At 36.7% G+C, this 20841-nt stretch overlaps 1 protein-coding gene across 1 annotated transcript in view; it reads left to right on the forward strand.

The window, feature by feature from the left end:
• Pdgfc (platelet derived growth factor C) overlaps window positions 1–20841 on the forward strand; it is a 153812-nt gene that overhangs the window by 126668 nt on the left and 6303 nt on the right. The window contains exon 4 of the mRNA XM_051199204.1: window positions 16537–16744. Coding sequence (XP_051055161.1) covers window positions 16537–16744 — 208 coding nt within the window. The remainder of the gene's footprint in view (window positions 1–16536; window positions 16745–20841) is intronic.

Here is a 20841-nt window from a genome sequence, read left to right on the forward strand (position 1 = left end):
AGAAGGGAAATTCTGCCAGCTGGATATCTTGTGCTGTGGCTGTAGACCCCATGTCCAGAGTTCTTGTCTATGTATAGGTACTAGCATTCTTGTTAACATAAGTCCTGTGTTGACTTAAAAGCTTTGGCCCTTTGTTTTTCAAGACTGTGTTTCTCTGTGAAATAGCCCAGGCAGTCCTCATATTTGAACTGTACACCAAGGTGGCCTCACACTCTCAGGGGTCCTCCTGCCTCTGCCTCCCAAGTTCTGGGATTAAAAGGTGCCACCAGGCCTGGCTTCTTTTTCTTTTTTAAATGAAAGAATAATAGAAACCCATTAAAGGGGCAGTCATCCAAGACTCTAAAACAAAATCTGAGGTAGGAAATGGTAATACATCTCCAAATAAATCTACGTAGCATTTAATAATGCCTCTGAAATCATGCTTTTATATTATTTTGCATTGCTAGGAGGAAATTCCTTTTCTAGTAGAGGAACAGTTTGATAGGGTAAAAAAGAAAAGTCATTTTCCTGCTGGTGTAAGTTAATGAAATAACATCAAATGTAATTAGTTATTCTAGGGAAAGAACTGTGTGACATCTTGAAGTGCGAGGTACACTAAGTGTCCAGGCTTGAGTCCTAACACCTGAAGGAGGAGGTATTAATATAGATGACACATGCTCTGGATGAAGTCCCTAGAAGTCACAGCAAACATTCTAACTCAGGTATTTTTCTGTATGGAATATGATGAGTGAAGAGGACGTGGGTTGTCCCACTCCATTACCGATAAATGTAAGTCTACCAGAGATGTATTTTCTTTTGACTTCCTGGGACACTTCCTGACTTACTCTTTTAAAGAGAACAGATTTACTTTTAACTGACATGCTGTGTCCCTTAGAGTCACCTTTAGAACACTAAAAGAAGCTTAACATTTGCTAGTAAATGTCACATCATTAAAGTTAGCAATTGAAACACCTTGATAGGATCTGTGTAATCACCACATGTTTAAGCTGTTTTCTGAAAGCCATAGGATCATGTGTGTCTCCTTACATAACAGACTGGTTAATTATATTTCAAGGCCTTCAGTCATTTGTCACTATTTCATCTGCTTTACCTCAAACTCATTTGTCATTAATTTAAGAATCTCAACTTTTTAAAAAAAACAATTTATTAATTTTAATACCAACCACAGTTCCCCCTCCCTCTCTCCTACCATCCCCCAAACCCCCCTAAACCCACCCCCAGTCCACTCCTCAGAAAGGGTAGGGCCCCCCATGGGGAGCAACTTTTAATATATGATTCTCATCTTTTTGAATTGAAGAAGTGGCTCAGCTCTTAAGAGTAATGCTATTCTCCCTGAATTTGGTCCCAGCATCCACATAGCAGCTCACAGCCATCTGTCACTTTAGTTCTAGGAGATCTGATGCCATCTTCTGCCCTCTATAGCATCAGGCACATTGGTGGCACAGAAGCATCTATGGAGACCATACACCCATACATATAAAAATATTAGTTAAAAAAAGATCCTCAGCTTTTTAGAAAGGTAGCATGGCAGTGGCACAGACTTGTCCTCCTAGAACATAGGAAGCTAAATTTGTATCCTACCATGCCTCTACAGTCATGACTCTACAGTGAAAACTCAGATAGCCTAGGCTACAATATGAAACCCTGACACCAACCCCCCCACACACACACGGACACACATACGGACTCATACATGGGTCACGTGGACACACACAGTCACACAGTGACATAGGAGTCCTTAGAATTTTCTCTTGTGATAACCTTTGTTTCTGATTTTTCACTTCATTATTTGCCTTACCAGTGTTTGGTAAGATGCAGTATTGTTTAAGGAAATATTCATTCATTAGATCTATGTTCTGTTCAGAGGACAGAAACCAGGTATCCACTAAGTAAGGACTCTATCACTGAGTCCACTACAGTTATAGCTATATTACATCATTTTATGGTTATAATATTTGTACTTATTGTCAGTTTTGTACACAAATATACTGTTTTGATCAAATCCAATTCCACTCCCTTCCCCCAGTTTCCCAGACCTCTTTTCCCTCCCAATCTCATGTGCTCTTTAAAAACCAACTCCATGTACTCAGCACTATCAATGTGGGCATGCTTATGGCATCTCTTCAACATGTACTGTTCTGTTAGTTTCTTTCTGTAAGTCTCCTCATTTAGTTTCGACAGTAACAATAGGACAAATTATTATCCTAAGAGGAAAACTTTCCAAAAAGATTACTTCTTGCCAAGGTTCACCACCACTTATGTCCTTAACTTGGTGCCTTCATAAACTGTCCTTTAGAAGTCTTGGTATGGTATGGAAGCATTCTTTAGCTCAGAGTAGAACACCTATCATAGATTAACGATTACAAATGAAAGTAATACCACAAAGCACTCCTCTTGATCTTGAATTCAAAGTGAATGTGTGAAACATAAATAGTCACAATACATAAATCAATGAATGAGCCTTTTCTGCCTGCAAGACAGAGATTAATGAAGTTTCAGGATGCTAAGAGCTCAAGATATAATCTATAGCTTTAAACTGATGTCAAGATTCAGAACTGATTGCTTAAAATGCCTTCATTTCTCCAGAATAGATTTATGACTTTAGTTTTATTAAATCACTTCTCATGCAATAAATAAATAAGTAAATAACTCCACCAACAAAAAAACCTTACATAATTTGGTTTCTACAGGTGTGGTATGTGATAGTATTTACATATTCAGTGTGACTGTATAATAACTGAAGTCAAAGCATTTCCAAAGGAAAAACAGTATAGTCTATAACACTCTCAAAGTGTTTCTTCATTTCATAATTGAGTGGAAGCCAATTCAGGAATGCCTTTGGAAGCTGGAAGCTGGTACATGAGGTGACTTGAGTGTTCAAGTGGAGAATCGTTAAAATGAGGCACATATCATAAACACTGGTTTCAAGTCACTCCTCTTCAGTCAGGGCCAGGGACTCTCTTTTTAGAAGTGCAATTCATTAACCTAAATTCTGTCCTCTTTCTTCAAGAAAAATCACATCCATAAGGCTTCAGTTATGGCTTTTATCTTGCTTTTCTTTCAGTACAGATGAGAACTCCAATATACTTCAAAGCAATCTGTGTGTGGACCCCTTTTAGAGTTTTATGAGCTCCTTCCCTCCTACATTCTACAGCTCTATCTTTCATACCTAATTTAATACCAAATTTGATAGCAGCTCGTTAATATGGAGTCCTTCCAGCACATTCATTCCAATCCCAAGGAGCCAAGAACACACATTTGATTGGGTTATATGATGTTTTACTTGCTTAATTGTTCTAAAAAAAAAAAAACTACTGATAGGAATACTTGGTAACAAATGTGAATCACTAAGTGTCAGCTCAGAGAGTATTGGTAAGCAGTGCTTAGTGAGCTGTGAGCATCATCTGTGGGGCTCTTCTGCCACTGGGAAGGCAATTACAACAGAAATCTAAGTAAAGGGTCTTTTATGTAGCATTTGTCCTTTGTGTAGTTTCCATACAGATGCTGCCTGGTCCAGTGTCACTGGGAAGCTCAGTTCAGTAGAAAGGTAACTGGTACCTGGGTCTTCCTAGGGCACCATGGTAGCTGGAAACATGTCTGCTTCATTGTGCACATCTTAAACATCATTGTTCCTTTTCATAATTTTCCTATGATTTAGCTTCAGTATTTTTCAATCTATCTAAAATAGACTGTTTCACTGGAGGCTTCTTGGGATTGGAAGGAGTGAGTTTCCTACTAAAGTAATGATGAAGTGTACAGAGCTCCAGATGAAGAAGTGTGTCTTTCCTCTGTTCCCACTTTTCTTCTCACTCCATCTTCTATTACCGGCTTCTCCTCCTCCTTCCTCTTCCTCCTCCTTCCTTCTCCTCCACCTCTCACCCCTGTTCCCTCTCTCTCTTTTACCTTTCTCATAAATATACTCTTATAAACTACTTGTATTATTTTTGTAAGTTCATGAAATTTTTTATTAGTACTTTACCATAACACTACTTCTTTATGAAAAAGCCAAGGCTTTTGTTGTTGTTGTTTTGTTTGCTTGTTTTAATGTTTTCTGCTTCCTAATGTATAGTCTACTCTTCAAACATAGGTGTGCTCCACTTTAAGCAGTTAGGAAAAAGAGAGTGGAATATGTCAATCAAGTTCCATCATCTTTTAACTTCTCAGTTGTCTTTATAACAAGGGTAACAGTGTGGAAATCAAGCAAGGAAAACGTTTTAATGTAATCCCCTGTTTATTTTTCCTTACCTGCTATCAAATACAGTATAGAGCATCAGTCACCGCACAAGGAAGCAGCAGTAGCTACAGCAGTGTTGCCCCTCAGCCTGAGCTGTGCCTGCTTTATTTTAGTGGTTTTGAATGTTCCTCATCTAGCTCGATTTTCTATCATCTATACAACCTGAAGTTCTTCCATGAAATTGGCTTACACACAAAATGCAGAGGACAAAAGTTTCTGCCAACATCATTGTGAGAACTAATTATAAAATTCTTAGCTCAATGTTTGGCACGCAAGGGCCAACACGTATTTATTACTTTTATTTCAAGGTCAGATATACTGATGTTTTGTTTGTTCTTTTAAAGGGTATTTCTTGTCCTTGTTGAGCAAGACCTCCAATGAGGAAAATTTGAAGAGTGTTATCATGCTTTATATACATGGGAGACAACATTTTAAATGTCACATTTGTAGCAGTAGTCCATGGCTGTAATCCCAACCACTCAAGTGACAGAGAGTAAAAGCTACCAGACCCTCCAAAACACCATGTTGTTTGCCTATTTTCCTTTTTTCTTTTTTCTTTTTAACTCTATAATGAAACGTATACAAATTCTTCCTAAGAACCCCTGACTTGAAATAAAGAAGTACTTATATTTTAACCTATTAAACTCAGGAGAAATCCCTGAAAGTCTAGGTTCAAAGTGTTCATCAGCAGCCATTAAGACTTACTCCTTTTTGTAACGTGACTTGGATGATTTTTAAGAATTGTACTAATACCTTTAGCAATCATGGAAACTATGTATTGATCGTTTCCTTACCCTGCAATTGACAGCTTGTTGTATTGGTAGTTGGATTGAACTGCTTTTCCATTTATTTTGGTGAACTCTTTACCCTTTGATACAGGAATTCACAGTTTAGTTACTGAATAGCTTAGCAGCCAAAGGTCCACCATCATATTCAGAGTTAACGGCAACAAGCCCAGGTCAAAAAAAAAAAAAAAAAAGGTTTCCTGTACTTCTCACAGGTCTTCTTAAGTTTTCAGTAAAATCAAAGGTGAAACTAGAGCCATGACACAAGCTGAAATATTTCTTCTGGATGCTTAGAGATGCAAAAGATGGCAATTCTTCTCTTGTTCTTGGTATAACTGAAGAAACAGATGGAAGGTATTGGAGAACAGTCACTCATTGTCTGCTGGCTTCCTGAACTCTGCACTCATCATGACCTGGGACCTTTAGCGGTTTCTGCTCTGTCTGTTAATGGCATTGATAATGCATTTTTTTTTTTTTTGTTTCTTTGTTACTATGTTATTTACTTTCTTTGTTGTTGTTTGTTTGCTTTTTGTGTTTTTTATTTTTTGGTTTTATTTTTATTTTTTTGGAAGCGGTAATATGCAATGACCTTGTAATTTAGCGGAAACATATTGTTTCAAAGATTCTGGAATCTCAAATCAGCTCTCTCTTCATTCATGCCCACCTGGTTTCTTTCTCTTTTGTATTCTGAGCTTGACATTTTTTTTTTTCTTTTTTTAAACCACCCAGTGTCTCATTCTTTATGGAATGTGGTTTTGGGTTTTAACACACTTCCAATGTGATTCAACTTTTCCAGTCATTCATACTGCTCATTGCATTTCTATTATGAGTGAATTTATTCATGTTTGTATTTTCCTTTCCATATTTGGAAAATAGCTTCATTGAAATTCTGTGCTTTATCTTTTCCTCAAATTGTGAATCACATTAACAGTATTTGTTTAGTTGATTTCTTTACCAACACCAAAGCTATAGCTCTGAGAAAAACATTAACAAGTCCAATTTGTTGTCACATTTCCATTAAGCATAAAGATGCCAAGTCTTTCTTTTAGACTCCTTGGGTTGAATGGGAAAGATTATCCACATTAAAAGCACTGTAACTTCTTCTCTCATTCTCTTTAGCTTTTCGAATGATAAACAAGGGGATTTCATTAGATATATCAAAGTTTCTATGGTGAAACATACTGGAATGTTCAGAGTCAAATAGATATTAAGTTCCCATGTGCATGATAGAGTATTATACTGTTGCTGGCATACATCTAGGCATTACTCATTGAGATCTGTTGTTAACGTTTTAAGACTTGCCTTAGTATTTTATCTATGCAAGTTTACTTCTACTAACTTTAGCATAATCTGAGAACTATTTGATTATCACCAAGTAACTGAAGCTAAACAATTACCATACAGGAAGGGAAATAATCATGTAGAGTTTTGTTTTAAGTCACACTCTGTAAGATGATTTTTTTTTTTCTTCAACTCACCTGCCAGTCAATAGTTTGGGATCCCCTCGGTCTTTTTAAGCCCTTCTTTATTAGGCCTTTGGGGATACTCTTTGTAGTATTTTCAAAATCTGTTATTGTATTCTTAATCAAAATAAACTTGTTTTACTAGGCCTCTTGAGGAATGTCAGCCCCAACACAGACCTATTTTACATAGAAGCTGTTAGTAAAGGCATGATAAGCTGAACACAAGCTGTAAAATTTAGACTGACTACAGTTTAAATGATTTCAAATCAGAGATCTACTAGGTTTTTTTGTTTGTTTGTTTTTTGTTTTTGTTTTGTTATAAAACAGAGCACCTGACACATTAGAACAACCTTTATGATTTCAAACAAATGAATCCAAGCTAGATTATTGTTCATGGATACCTTACAAAATAGACAGATCATTTGCAATCCACAGGAAGATGATTGTTCTATATTATTACCCCTGATCTATAACAAAATACTCTAAATCACAAGGAAAATAGTGATTTTTCCAATAATAACATGGCAGGTAGCAAATGGAGACAATAGGGTTCATTGCTAGGTTTTCTGACTCAAAATTCCATGCCTTTCTATGACTCTTAAAACTTTCCCCAGTGATGTTCTGAATTTAGGTCAAACTTCTGCATTCCATTTTCACTGTTCCTATGTTGCCTTGTTTTGTCAGTTGGTTGCTCTATTGGTGTATATTCATATATATATAGCTATGTAAGAGTGATGTATTTTTTCTCCTTGTACTCTATGTTTGATTAAAGACATAAGGGACTTTATGTCCTAGAGTTTGAATCATTCTGGCCTGCATGGGAACTACATGCTTTAGGGTGTAGACTAAACTAAAGTGTGTCTAAAGTTCACCAAGAAATTGTTTTACCCATTTGATACAAGGTTATATAGTGTTCTGACTCTCAAAGAATGAGGTTATCCCAGTGTCAGTAGTTATATAAACTTGAACTCTAATCAAAGGAACAAAATAAACCACTATTCATACTATCAGGTGTAAGGAGTAAGGTTTTTTCCGCCCGCCGCTGAGTCTTGTCCTGCCACTGCGCCAGCCCCAAATAACACACAGAGACTCTGTACATGATATAATTCTGTTGGTCAGTTATTAGTTTTTTATCGGCTAGTTCTGTGTTAATTATTAACCCACTTCTATGTATTTTCATGTGGTCTTAACAGCTAGAGGCGGCTGGTGGTTCTAGTCTCTCCAGACTCTCCATGTTGACCCCTCCTTTCTCCTTTTTATTTTCTCTTTGTCTCCTTGTCCCTCCTATCTTCCTTTCCTATTGGCCAACAGTGTTTTATTCATTAACCAGTATGAGAAACATATACAGAATGCCATCTCCCATCAATCAGGAGCAGCAGAATTTTTACAGAGAGGTAAAAATAACTATTTAACAGTGGCTTTCAAGTACGCATTGCATGTGCATCTCCATCCTTAGACTTATACATGAGATGTGAATGCACACGCTTGTAGCAAAAGTCTCAAATTTCTCACATATTTAATCATTTTAGCCAGGTAGGCTTTGTGGAGGCTAATTAATTAACATTAATTAATACTTCAAATCTAATTTTGCCATTGTTGTTTTTCCCTTGGATAAATAGCCCATTAGGGAGACCAGAGATGTATTAGCAGGTAAAGATACTTTCTCCCAGTTCTGATAACTTGAGGTCCCCTGGGCCACATGTGATAGAAGGAGAATATTGACTTCCTTATGTTTATATCAAGTTATTATACCAATGCACAGCACACATACACACACACACATGCACACACATTATTTTTTTAATAGCCTGCTAATTTCATTATTTAAAAAAGCAAATGAGTGCTCAAATCAAGTTTGAACTTTTCACTCTTTGGTGTTTCTGATACTGAAATTTAACTCAAACTATTGCTATCAGTTTGCCTTTAAATTAGATTCTTACTATGGACTATTATGGTAAAGTCCTTGAAGTTATTAGTAGAGCCTGAAACAAGAGTAGGTTTCTCCATTAGGTATAATGCTTCCTATATGGCAGAGAGGCAGGATATTACTACAGAGGGAAATTCTGTGGCTTCCAATCAGAGTGCTATTTCCATTGGAATACCACATCAAGTATGGCTAGAAGGCGTCTCTCTTCTTAATTTTCTTAAATTTGTGACTCAACTTATGTCCAGATGCCATAATTAAACACCCAGCAGTCTTCAACTAAGAGCATTCCCATCTTCTGTAGCTTCACAGCCTGCATCCTTTCCCCAAGCATAAGCAATGTTTATGTACACGCTGCCAGCTCAAAGGCATGCATACCTTGACCAAGCCTTGAAAGTGTCTGTAGTACTTCTAATCTATGTAGGTGGCCTTGTATTCTTAGAACAATAATCTCCCACCCTACCTAACTACCCAAACTACTTGTGTGTGTGTGTGTGTGTGTGTGTGTGTGTGTGTGTGTGCGCGCGCGCACGCACGTGTACTTCTTTCCTTCCTTCCTTTTTATTCTTTCTTTCTAGGAATGTGAAGGGTTTTGCTTGTTTGCTTGTTCTTCCAGCCTGGATCTCTCTATTGGCCCAGATTGACTTAAAATTAACAATGGTTCTGTCTCAGCTCCCCAAGTGCTGTGATAGGAACCATTCTCTGAGAATGGTTTGTAAATGCTTCAGTTGCTCTCACAGTACTTGGCACCTTCTGTCTGTTGTGGCTCTTACCTAAAGGTCATAATTTGTCCATGAAGAGATGAGACCATTACAGTGAATGTCTCTGGATTTCATCATCAGTATCATAGTGTGGAATGTACTAGTTACAGAGAACATTCTGTTGAACAGATTACCTTCTTATTTCCCTTTGAAAGTCATGTCATACTATATCAACAGATAGTAGAGTTCTCTCTGGAGTGTAGAGGTGGTGCAGTAATGTTTCACAGATATATTTGTGTTCTTTGTTGCCATAGGTGATTTTTGTGACCTGTGTAAATTCTGACTGTGTAATATAATTTCTTTTTAGTGGAGTGTCCAACATAAGAGAACACAATGCAAGAACAAAACATTGCTTATTCTACAATTTGGGGGAATTCTCAGATATGAGAATAAAAACACTAAAGACATCATAGCAAAATGGGAATGTCATAGACTGATTGCAAAAAATAAATGATAGTATTATCAAAAATAATTGCCACTGGTACCTTACCTTCTTGTTGACATGAGAAGTTCATTCTCACTTGTTACATTATGTGTACCTTTAAAAATACAATTCTTTTGTAATTAAGGTAGCCATTTCCAGTAGGAATTATCAATGAAATTTGTAAATTTTGGTGGTATTTTTTCTTATTTTGTGTAAAGAAAAACAGTGAGTATGACTTTAAAAACTGATATATGAGATGTGAATTAAAGAAATTCCAGATTTTTATTTAAGTTCCTTAGCACAGAGGCCATCTTGGCCATAAAGGTACTAAAATTTTATTTCTGGACTCACTATTGTGAAACATTAATTCCTTCCTTGACAGAAGAGATACTGAATGTAATTCTTAGTTATCAGAGACAGAAGCTTATTCATAAATATCTGTGGAGCAAGACCAGCTTGGTTTTCCCTGTGTGTATACTAAGAATGACACAGAGATGCCAAGACACACAAATAAGTAATGTCTCTTCCAATAGCACAGACCAGCATAAGTTACCTATTCATCTTTGCTAAAATGTTCTATCTAGATAAGTAATTACAATAAACATGTATGTGTAGAATGATCTTGCTTCATTCCCAATAAAAGTAAAACAAGGGTCAGTTTAAATGCCATTTTAGAGGATGGCCTACATTGGAACTTGTCAAGTTGTAGTCATCGTCTGAACAGAGTACCAAAGTGACCTTTTGTGGGACTCTGTGTGTCAGTTAAGCAAAAGGACAAAGGATGGCTACAAACTACAGCATTGCTATTTACTGAGGGAGTAGCTCATACAGGATGAACTTCCCATGTGAATCACATTTAGTGCTTTGATATTCATCAAAGGAAGGATGAAAAGCAAACTGCAGACAAGACCCCTCCATGTTGGGAGATCTGGGAGGAAACTGGCAACAGAGTCATGAGCAGCAGACTGATCGCTAGCAGGAAAGCAAACCCTCAGAGCCCACTGCACTGAACCTACATAGGGCTGTCAGAGCATTCTGGCTTGAGCTGTACAACGTGTCAAGATTTGCAGGGGGGGGTGTTATTTTTTTTTTCCTAATTATTTTTACTTCATATTCTTTCTTACTATCTGTCATTTCTTGAACACTGAAAAGAGCGGTTTCATAAGTATTCGATGTAATAAGGTAAAGGTCATGTGACACTTTACTCCTAAATGTTTTCAGCTATAGAAAGGTATTCCAGGGTATTGATTGGTTTTTGCTTTGCCTGTTGTTGTTTTTTATTTAGGGGAATGATTTCTCAGAGGTTAGTACAAAACAAAACAAACTCAAATTGGCTTCCACAGATGCCACTGTGGAAAGTATTTGAATGAATATCACTTCTAATGTGAAGTTTTATCTGAAAAGTGGAAAAGAGTTGACTCACATTCACTATCCACCAGCTATCCCATCCTGTCTATAACAAGGTGTCTGTTTCTATCAAGCCCTTCCCAGAAGTCTAAACTTCAGATGCAAACTCTGTGATGAAGTTTCTTCTTAATCTTGAGCTGCAAACAAGTTAGGGGAAAAGGGTTAGAGGGTAGAGGTGTCATGTTTTACAATTAAATCAGAGCCTGTGGCTAATGCATCATGGGATAAGAAAAATGGAGCCCCTTATATTGGCAACCCACTGAGTAAAGAAGATGTGGTACTTGGCAACCTGAGCAGCTCATGGTTTAAGCCAATTTTGGTCAAACTGTCCCTCTTATTTCATTAATATATGAGAATAGGCAAGACCTTGCTGCTTTGGGGATATTTTTGGAGCTTTGAAGTTCATGGCCTCTGAACAGCCATCACAGACTTAAACACAGTAGTCACTAATTTTACTTGCTGGCTGAAGCCCACTGTTATTCTTTTGGTCTTGAAGCCCAGTGGAGACATATCAAGGTAAATTCAATTGCAGTACTCTTTTTTTTTTTTTTAAAGACATAATCTCTAGAGTCTTAATGTGGTACATCTGGCTATCTTCCCTAGGATTTTTCACGTAAATATATAATATCCATCACCCACACAGATTTAAACATCTGTTCCTCTGTCAGAATTCAAGCACTGGCTTTCCTTTGCTGGCTTAAAAATAATTCAAAAACAAAACCCAGATAAGTTTTTGGATGAATTTAGATAAGAGCAAGGGGAAAGTAAAAGCATGTTGAAATGGATTGTTCCAGGGCATTCTTGTGTCTTTACCGGGTTGTTCCTGGCAGGCAGTTTTGTCTGCATGCCCTGTCTGCAGCTTAAGCTCTTAACATCAAAGCACTGTGCAATACATCAGCTTGACATTATATAAATGAGGCTAGAGACACCTCTTTGAAGGCTGCCACACAGACTTGACTCTTTAAATCCCTTTCCTTTCTTTCAGCAACGAATCATCTCCATGTTTCACTGGCTGGCCTTGAACTCCTGGACTCAGCCTTCTGAGAAGCAGGAAATAGAGACACATACTTGACTTTTTTGGATTTTGGTTGCTTTATTTTTAACTATGATAATACAGCCCAACATACCTTCCTTACTGTGTTAGGCATGAATGAAGTATAACCCTTATCAGCCTAAAATATGTTGCACACTGTTGAACCAGAACACTGTACCATAAATTGTAATTGACACGATAATTTTGCAGTTGCTATGCTACTCAAGATAAACATTTGTGTGTATTTGTCCAAAGAGACCTCATTGTAGAAACTGTGTTTTTGAAACAGCAACTCACCATTCAAACCCTAATGAAATGGCAAGCAGTAACTACTTATTGTGAACTTAGGAGCAGTTCAGACAGTACTTTTACAAACAGGGAGACAACTTTTCTTTTTTTACTAAAGAAGAGCCAAAGATGATAACAAGTACATAAAACACTTTATGTAGCCACAATAAACATGGGGCACTAAAACACTGGCTATTAGATGTCTCACTGGAGAAGTCGGCGAGGAGATTTACTTTCATAGCAGGCCTGCTGCCTGGCTCCAGGAACACTAGTTCACTCTATTTGACCAGTACTTTGTTTGACCTCATGGGCTGCCAGATACTATTGAATAATAAAAATGAAAATATATTGTTTCACAGCTACTCATTTCTATCATGTTCACTTTCTGTGATCTGCACTTACCAGGACTTGTGTGTTACTTGTCATGTCACTTCTATGATTCACAGCAGCAAATTGCCCAGTTGGCTCTTTTTGGTTGAGAGAAGACTGCAGAATATTCCTCTTAGGATACATAAGCTTCACAAGAGCTAAACCTTCTACCCTCTGGTGCCCACTGCTCACCCTGTAGGCTTCTAACAAATGTTTGCTAAATGAATTGATGGATAGACTATCAAAAGTTTGGTGACATCACTGTCCTGAAAGCCATGCTGTGAACCACTGAGGGGTTCATTTATTTCTTGACATTTCAGAATATGACCATCTACTGGCCCACAATGAATACCTATCTTCATGTAGATGAAGGAAATAAAAAGCAAAGGATAGGAAATCAAGTTTAAGTGTCTTATGTTTTTCAAGTTTAACAACTCAATCATGAATTCTTAAAATATTTAAAAATGTTTATTTATTTGCTGGTATGTTGTGTATGCAAATATACATTTGTAGAAGTCAAGGAATAATTTGGTGAGTTGTTTTTCTCTTTCCAGTATGTGAGACCTGATTATCAAACTCGGGTCATTAGGCTGGCCTTCAGATGCCTTTACGAGCTTCAGAGCCCTCCTGTTGATCCTTTAATATTTTTAAATATTAAACATTTTTTTAAATTTTCCTTGTGCTAAATATAGAGAAAAATGTCTGAAAATCTGGACTGAAAAATAGCCTCTTGCAATAGGAAAGAAATTAGAAGGATTTATTTTCTCTAAATCTGTTTTCTATTGTCTACCCATTCTGAAAACCCCCAAAAGCAACCCAGGAGAAGCAGAACTAAGAAAATGCAGGCCTTCCTCTGTTGTTCCCAATGACTGTTAGCTGAACTCAGAGAAAGCACATTGTTACTTTTTCCATGCTTTATTATTGCTGGGGAATCTTCTAGGGAGAGGTACTTTTCATTTATTCTGTTTGAATTTAACCTTCTGAAAGCTGAGGTATTTTGCAAATGAATCAGTCAACTTACATGACAAGAGGCTTTACTTCCAACTTTCTTCACTTTTGAAAGGCTTTGACATGGAGGCTTCCTTGAACCCAAGATGCATCTATTTTGGTGGTCCAATACCACAGGCCTGTTTTTTATGTTTTCTTTTGTATTGATATTATTGACTATAAGGTAACATTGATTTCAACTGTACCTTCTTTTCTCAGATTCCAAAAGACCTGAAAGCAGCAGAGAGAGTTGAGAAACTAAGATGGCAGTCAGCTGTATATAGCTTAGATCACTGTTCACACCACATCTTCCATCTAGCACTTTAATATATACATTTTGACTGACTTTTCATGTTGGTTTTTTTTTTTTTGGTGCACAGACTATAAAATTTTGAGTTTTCATAATCATGGAATGTATGCCATTAATTTCTGAAGAATCTCATAATTTGCATTTCACATAAATATATACATTTTGTTTTATATCTTTAGATAAGTCCTATTAATTTCAGACCTAGGGAAGCAGAAGCAATCTAATTCTTGAGGTCTCTAACCAGTGAGCTCCAGGCCAATGAGAGACCCTGTCACATGCAAACATGGTAAACACACACAAGGCAAAACATCAAACATTGACCTCTCACATTTGTGTGTATGTGTGTGTGTGTGTGTGTGTGTGTACAACAATGTTCAAGCATACACATAAAAAAAGATTAACAACATAATTGGCAAATCAATGTTGGCAACTGCATTAGTGACAGTCATACCATGTGACATCATCATCCTGGTAGTTGTGGGAGGGATCTGAACTCAGAAAGCCTGGTGTTCCTGAAAGGGCTACTCCTGCCCACTAAAGTCTGTGGCTTGTTTTCAGTGTCTAGAACATGCTCTGCCTTTCAAACAAGGGGCCCATAAAGTAGTTATAGAAAGACTCTCAAATGAACACAATTGTTAGAGAATACAAATGTTAAGAAAGTTCAGGATGCTGCACATGCAGACATTTTCATGGATGGAGTGGCTCCTTAAAAAGCTGTTATGCATCTATGTGCACTAATGGGGGGAATGAGTGTGCAGGAAATGTGAGCAACCCTTGTCATGGGCAGAATCTGGGGTGAGCACAGTATGTGTGATTTTTAGGACCAGACTGGATTGTAGGGAACAAAGTGAGCATGTCTTTGATGGAGGGATTAAACAAAAGAGCTGACTCTGGGGCCTATATATTGGGTAAGGAATTTGGATTTTATCCTTCAGAGGAGCAATCACATGGTCATTGACATCTTATTTTTGGTAAATCATGCCATATTTCAGCAACATAGGGCAAAAGAAGTGTGAAGGAACGCCAGGAAACCAGGCTCAGAGTTGATGTGCACAAGTACTGCCAATGAGAAACAAGGTCAGATAGAATAGTGCTTTGTTATATGTTACTCTTTTCATTGGCTTTCTCAAAGAAATCCATGGTTGTAACAAAAAAAAAAAAAAAAAAAAAAAAAAAAAAAATAAGGAAAACATGAGAAAAAAAAAAATGAAAGCTACCCATTCTCATTCCTTAGCATCATTATTAAATTTTAGTTAGTCTTTGTTCATGAATGTTGAAATTTCCATTTGTGGAGTATAGTTTAAGGATAATTTTTATTGTTTGTTTTTGTTAATACAAAATCTTGAAGGATCTCAGTTTCATTAGCTTTCTGTCATTCTATAGTATGAATAAAAACAGATTTTTCCAATATTATAAGCTTCTATTTTTCACATTTTCATTTAAATATCATTATAACTCAACATCAAATAACACAAATGTCTTATTAGATACTATCACCCCACATTTAGTTGGATAAGTGACATTATTTCTATTGTATAAAACCCTACATTTGTTCGCACACACTGATTTTGGCATAATTTTCACTTTAACTGTGATATAGCATATCTTTCTTTGAGTTAGCATTAAAAATTGAACAAAAAGGTTAACCTTGCTGCTTCCAATAAAAATATTCAAACTTCCCCTACTTTCATAAAATTATCAATGTACTTTGCTTTCTATTTTTCTTTTATGATGCGCTAATGCATTCTCCTCTATGCAGGTAAGCTTTCTAATAGTTTTATAGATTGACAAGGTATTTTCCTGGTATTTCTCTCTTACCTTATCCATACAGTTGATTATTTTTAAAGAAATCATAATGGAAACTTTTCAGCCTGATTGTTAATGGTTTAGATGCTTTTTACTTTTATATTTTCAGGTGAGCAGGTGGAGCTTTGTTTGTTAACACATTGGGAATCATTATGCTTTCTGAATCAGAGAGCTGGTGACTTTTCATGGAAATGAGCAAAGCTGCTCTATTCTTCCAAAGACTCGATATGTATTAGACCTATGTTTAGATACTCAATTCTTTCATCTTTTAACTCTTATATGTTTTTAGACCCAAACCTGGCACTGGGCTCCAAGGGATTATTAGCACATAGTGCATGTGTTTCTAATTGTCTAGTATGAATAACTAATACTCACATCAACCTTAGTTTGGAGGGATGGAAATAATGTCCCACTCCTTACAGACCAATGCTCAAAGTTCATTTTCATAGAGTTTTGTAAAGCAATACCTTTTTGCTTTTCTTTTCTTAATAGATAAAATACCATAAATCAATCCTAGATTGGCCTCAAACTTGCAGTCCTCGGTCTCAACCCTCTTCGGCATTATGCTGTTTTCAGTTATATACCATTAGGTCCTGCTTCAAAGTTATTACTCCTGACTTGAGTTGAAAGTAGTTTTGCTTTTCATGTCCTTCCAGAGGTAGTCTGAGTATCTTAATGTACACATGGAAAAGAAATATATTGTTGCTTTTTAAAACAGTTAATGAGGGATTTGTTTTACTTTCAGCAAGTCACTGAAACCACAAGTCCTTCAGTGTTGCCCCCTGCAGCTTTGTCGCTAGATCTGCTCAATAATGCCGTGACCGCCTTCAGTACCTTGGAAGAGCTCATTCGGTATCTAGAGCCTGATCGATGGCAGATGGACTTGGACAGCCTGTACAAACCGCCATGGCAGGTTGTGGGCAAAGCGTTTCTTTATGGGAAAAAAAACAAAGGTAAGCTTTCCCGTCAGATTAGAACCTCATTCATTTCTCTTAGAGGCTCATGTTTTCAGTCATTTGCTACAGTTTCTAAAAGGGAGAGTTTAAATGCCTTGGGTGATATGATTAAACACCCCATCGTGTTCTCATCTAAGCACATGAATGTGTTAAACAAGAATATAAACAAGAGGAAAGTCAAGAGATACTCTGCTCAAAATCCTAGTCTCTTCCTATCTCACCAAACATCTTTTTCATGGAGCACCCATTTGGTTTTATGAGAATCATTGCTAACAAGCCAATCTACATTTTGAGATTCAATAGAAAGATTAGATATAAAAAAATCAGGTTTAGAGTAAAAAAAAAAAAACAAAATAATAATAATAATAATGGTGTTTTATAGATATCATTTTTACTATGTTTTCCCTGGGTCAGGGATGCATACATTTTATAAACTTAGAAAGTACTAGGGCATAGGGGAAATTGTCATTGTTCAACTTGATAAGATAGATGCTGCTACCAAAGTAGGATTCACAGAAAAAAAAAAAAAAAAAAAAAAAAAAACAGTCTGCAGAGGAACATAACAATAACAATGGGAAGTTTTCTCTTTGTAAATTTTCCTCTGAAACATCCTCTTGGGACAAAATTGGTTTACGTTCTTTTAAGAGAAAAAGTTTTGATAATTAAACCCAATCTCCATGCTTCAAAAACAAAAACAAAACAAAACAAGGGAGGAGGTAGTGACATTAACCACGTTTCCAATGAAGTTAGCTCGTTCTCATGGGAACACTGGAATTATGAAAGAGCTGGATCAGACACAAACCACAATGGAGAAAGGTAACAGGAAAACGAGACTGCACCCAGAGAACTGCTGCAGTCTGTCAGAAGCATCCATTCAGGATCCCTTCAGAGCCTGAGGTGACAGGAAAAATTTATGTGGAAGGAGCAGTATTCGGTTCATTTGAGCTGTTCACCGTGGCAGATTGCATCAGTCTTTTCCTGAAGTCTGTAAGGAGAAACTTGATTCCTGTCTTTCCTTCACGCCCTTGCAGCCTTCCTGGTCATGAGCTTTCATCTCTGCAGGTCACGTTTGGGCCTGCCCCGCCTGGTATTTCACTGTGCTGACAGGCATGGTTTCCTTTGGAAGGTGTTTGGACATGGTTATGTTCAAGGGCATGGGCAGCTGAATCCTGTCCACATGCTGAATGCTGTCACATATTTATCAGATCTGATCTTGATGAATAAATTACAAAGGCATTTCCTTTTTCTACACTTTGCAATGGGAAGCTAAAGATCTGCAAGCGTAGTTGAACATCCCTTGAACTATACTTTTCTTAGCAATAAAAATTACATTATGAGGTGCATCCATAAGAAACAGGAGTGAAAAATTGGTTTTAAACGTACATGGGGTTTTGGAGGCGGGGGAAGTGATTCTGATTCCAGCCTAACACTTTTCCTCTGAGCCATTCCTTTAGGCCTGGATCCCATGCCTGCTGCTCATAGATTTGACCACAAGCTAGTTTATACTAAAAAGACTATTGTGCTGATTTGGGTCCTTCACATATTTATCTAACACCTTCACTATCAAACTCTTTTCAGTTCTCTAAAAACATTAGCTTCTTAAGCATACAGTAAGCCTGAAAAAAGTCAAAGTCATGTATATGTTTAGAACATTGTATACTGAAGTGCAAGTGTGGGCTAAGATCTCAAGACAAATCAGCTTCCCTGAAGGGGCCTATCTACAAAGGAACAGAGAAATACTTTTAAAAGGGTCTAATTAGACCTTGAAATAGATTTTTCCCCCAGAATAAACATATCACAATGGCACATTAGTTTTAGAAAGACCACCCTCAGATTGTAGTACTGTAATATGATAGCCTAGGATTGAATATCTGAAAAGGAAAGAACAGCCAGCAAAGTAAAATGTGCCCATACTTTTGTCAGTATTATCCTTTCAGGTAAACGAGTGGTTTTCACTTATTTTCTTTATAACCCTTCCTCTAACTCAGATTTTTCATTCATATTGTGTGGCTATAGGGGGAAAAGAAAACTTAAAGAAGTTATTTTCTAAGCCATGCTTAGCAGTGCTTGCAAAGAGAGCCTTTTGACTTGTGAGTCAAGCATGACAAATGAGTGGAAGTAGAGTTGAAAGTGTGTTTAAACTTTCCCATTGTAGCAGGTACAAGAGCACACTCGGGAAATCTACCCTAGCCTTTTATTGTGGTTAAGTAAACATTTTAAGCAGAACACATGCAGTCTCTTTCCCAGCTTTGTGGAATAGTATGTTTAAAAGTATGTGTAAGTGAGGGGCCTTTAAAAGCCGGGAGCTCCATTCACATTTTGAAGAAGATTTAGGTAGACTATACAAATTGAGGCCTGCTCCCTCAGCATAGAGGCAGGAGGGAGGGCCTAGTCCCTACTCCAAATGACTTGACAGATTTTGATGACCCCTCCTGGAAGGCCTCACCCTCCCTCCCTGGGGAGTAGGTGGGAAACTATGTGGGAGGGGGAGTCGGGGGCATGGGAGAATGGGTCAGAGATGGAACTGGGATTGATATGTAAAATAAATAATAATAATAAATTCTAGCAGCAAGCTTTTACATTGTGCACTTTTAAAAAAAAATTCCCTCCCAGTCCAGATATCATATTGTTTCAGAGAAAAGACTCAGATTAAATTACACATTGTCTTAAAATGAATGGTATTGTTCAGCATGGTGGAGTGCAGTAGCGCCTCCTGTGGCCTCATTAACATACCGGTCTTTACACGGAGTTTGAAGCAACCTATTCATTTGCTTCCAGTTTTTTTAAAAAACTTTGCTTTCCTGGGTTCAATTTCAGATGAAATTCTTCACTTCTTACAACTATGATTTGCTATTGAATTTAAAAAAACATACATTTTCAGCTAAGTAAATGCCCCTTACCATTGCTTTGGGCATTCATACAGTTGACTGAGGTTTTTGGTCAGCCCTACAGTTGAGCATTTTTGTAAACTTATAATTAAATATTCATAATCTAATACATTCCTTATAATTTTTAAAAGCCCACCCTCAACAAAGTGTATTAGTTGTGTAAAGTTATAACACAGTTCTTTATTCTCATTTGCCATCACATGTTTAAAAACAGGTGTGACTGTTCAGAATTGGAGTCTCACATTGATTTAAACCATCTTTAGTTTAAAAAAATATACACTTTTATTTCTACTTTATAATTTTTCCAGTATTAGTTTAAAGATACTTAACCCAAATATTTATATTTTCTATACAATTTTAAATGGTTACTAAGCAAACAAACAAACAAACAAACAAAAAAGTACTCTGAATAAATAGATGGGTCCAAAACATTTAAGTTGTATTATATTTGGAATACTTCTAAGGAAAAAAAAAAACCACAGGCAAAGCCAGTAGACAGAAACAAATATGAAATCAGACTATGTATCCGATAATTATTTTTATGTATAAATTCACAGTGAGCATGGCATTGTTGTAATGTAGCTTTCCTGGGACATTATTCATATAGATGATAACAGTTGTCCTTTGAAGAGAATTTCTTTGCATCTAATGAAAGAATAGTGCAGTTAAACAACTCCCTAGAAAGAATAGAAGTCAGTGGCTATAAATTAGACATTCTTGTATCTTTCAACAAGGGAACCATAGAAATATGAAGGAAGCCAATTGTTCTACATTTTAGAGAACACCAATTCCTAATACATTAAAGATTAGTTTTCCAGCAACTGCTCTTACATGTATCATTTCATTTACTTATTGTCCATTCAGATGTCTTCAAAAATACATATTCTTCATTTTCTTTACATTTTGTGTTCCTGATAGCCAGCAAAATTGCAGAAGTAACACCAATTCCTAATATATTAAAGATCAGTTTTCCAGCAACTGCTCTGACACATGTATCATTTCTTTTACTTATTGTCCATTCAGATGTCTTCAAAAATACATTTTCTTCATTTTCTTTACATTTTGTGTTCCTGATAGCCAGCAAAATTGCAGAAGTAACTTCTGTGGAAGGGTTTCAATAAGCTATTCTGCACTAATTGTAAGAGCCTGTATGCCTTTTTAAAATTGCATTGGCCTTTTAATCAAAGCATTCATACTCCTACATAC

Source organism: Phodopus roborovskii, unplaced genomic scaffold, assembly GCF_943737965.1.
Source record: "Phodopus roborovskii unplaced genomic scaffold, PHOROB, whole genome shotgun sequence".
In the NCBI taxonomy this organism is placed as follows: Eukaryota; Metazoa; Chordata; class Mammalia; order Rodentia; family Cricetidae; genus Phodopus; species Phodopus roborovskii.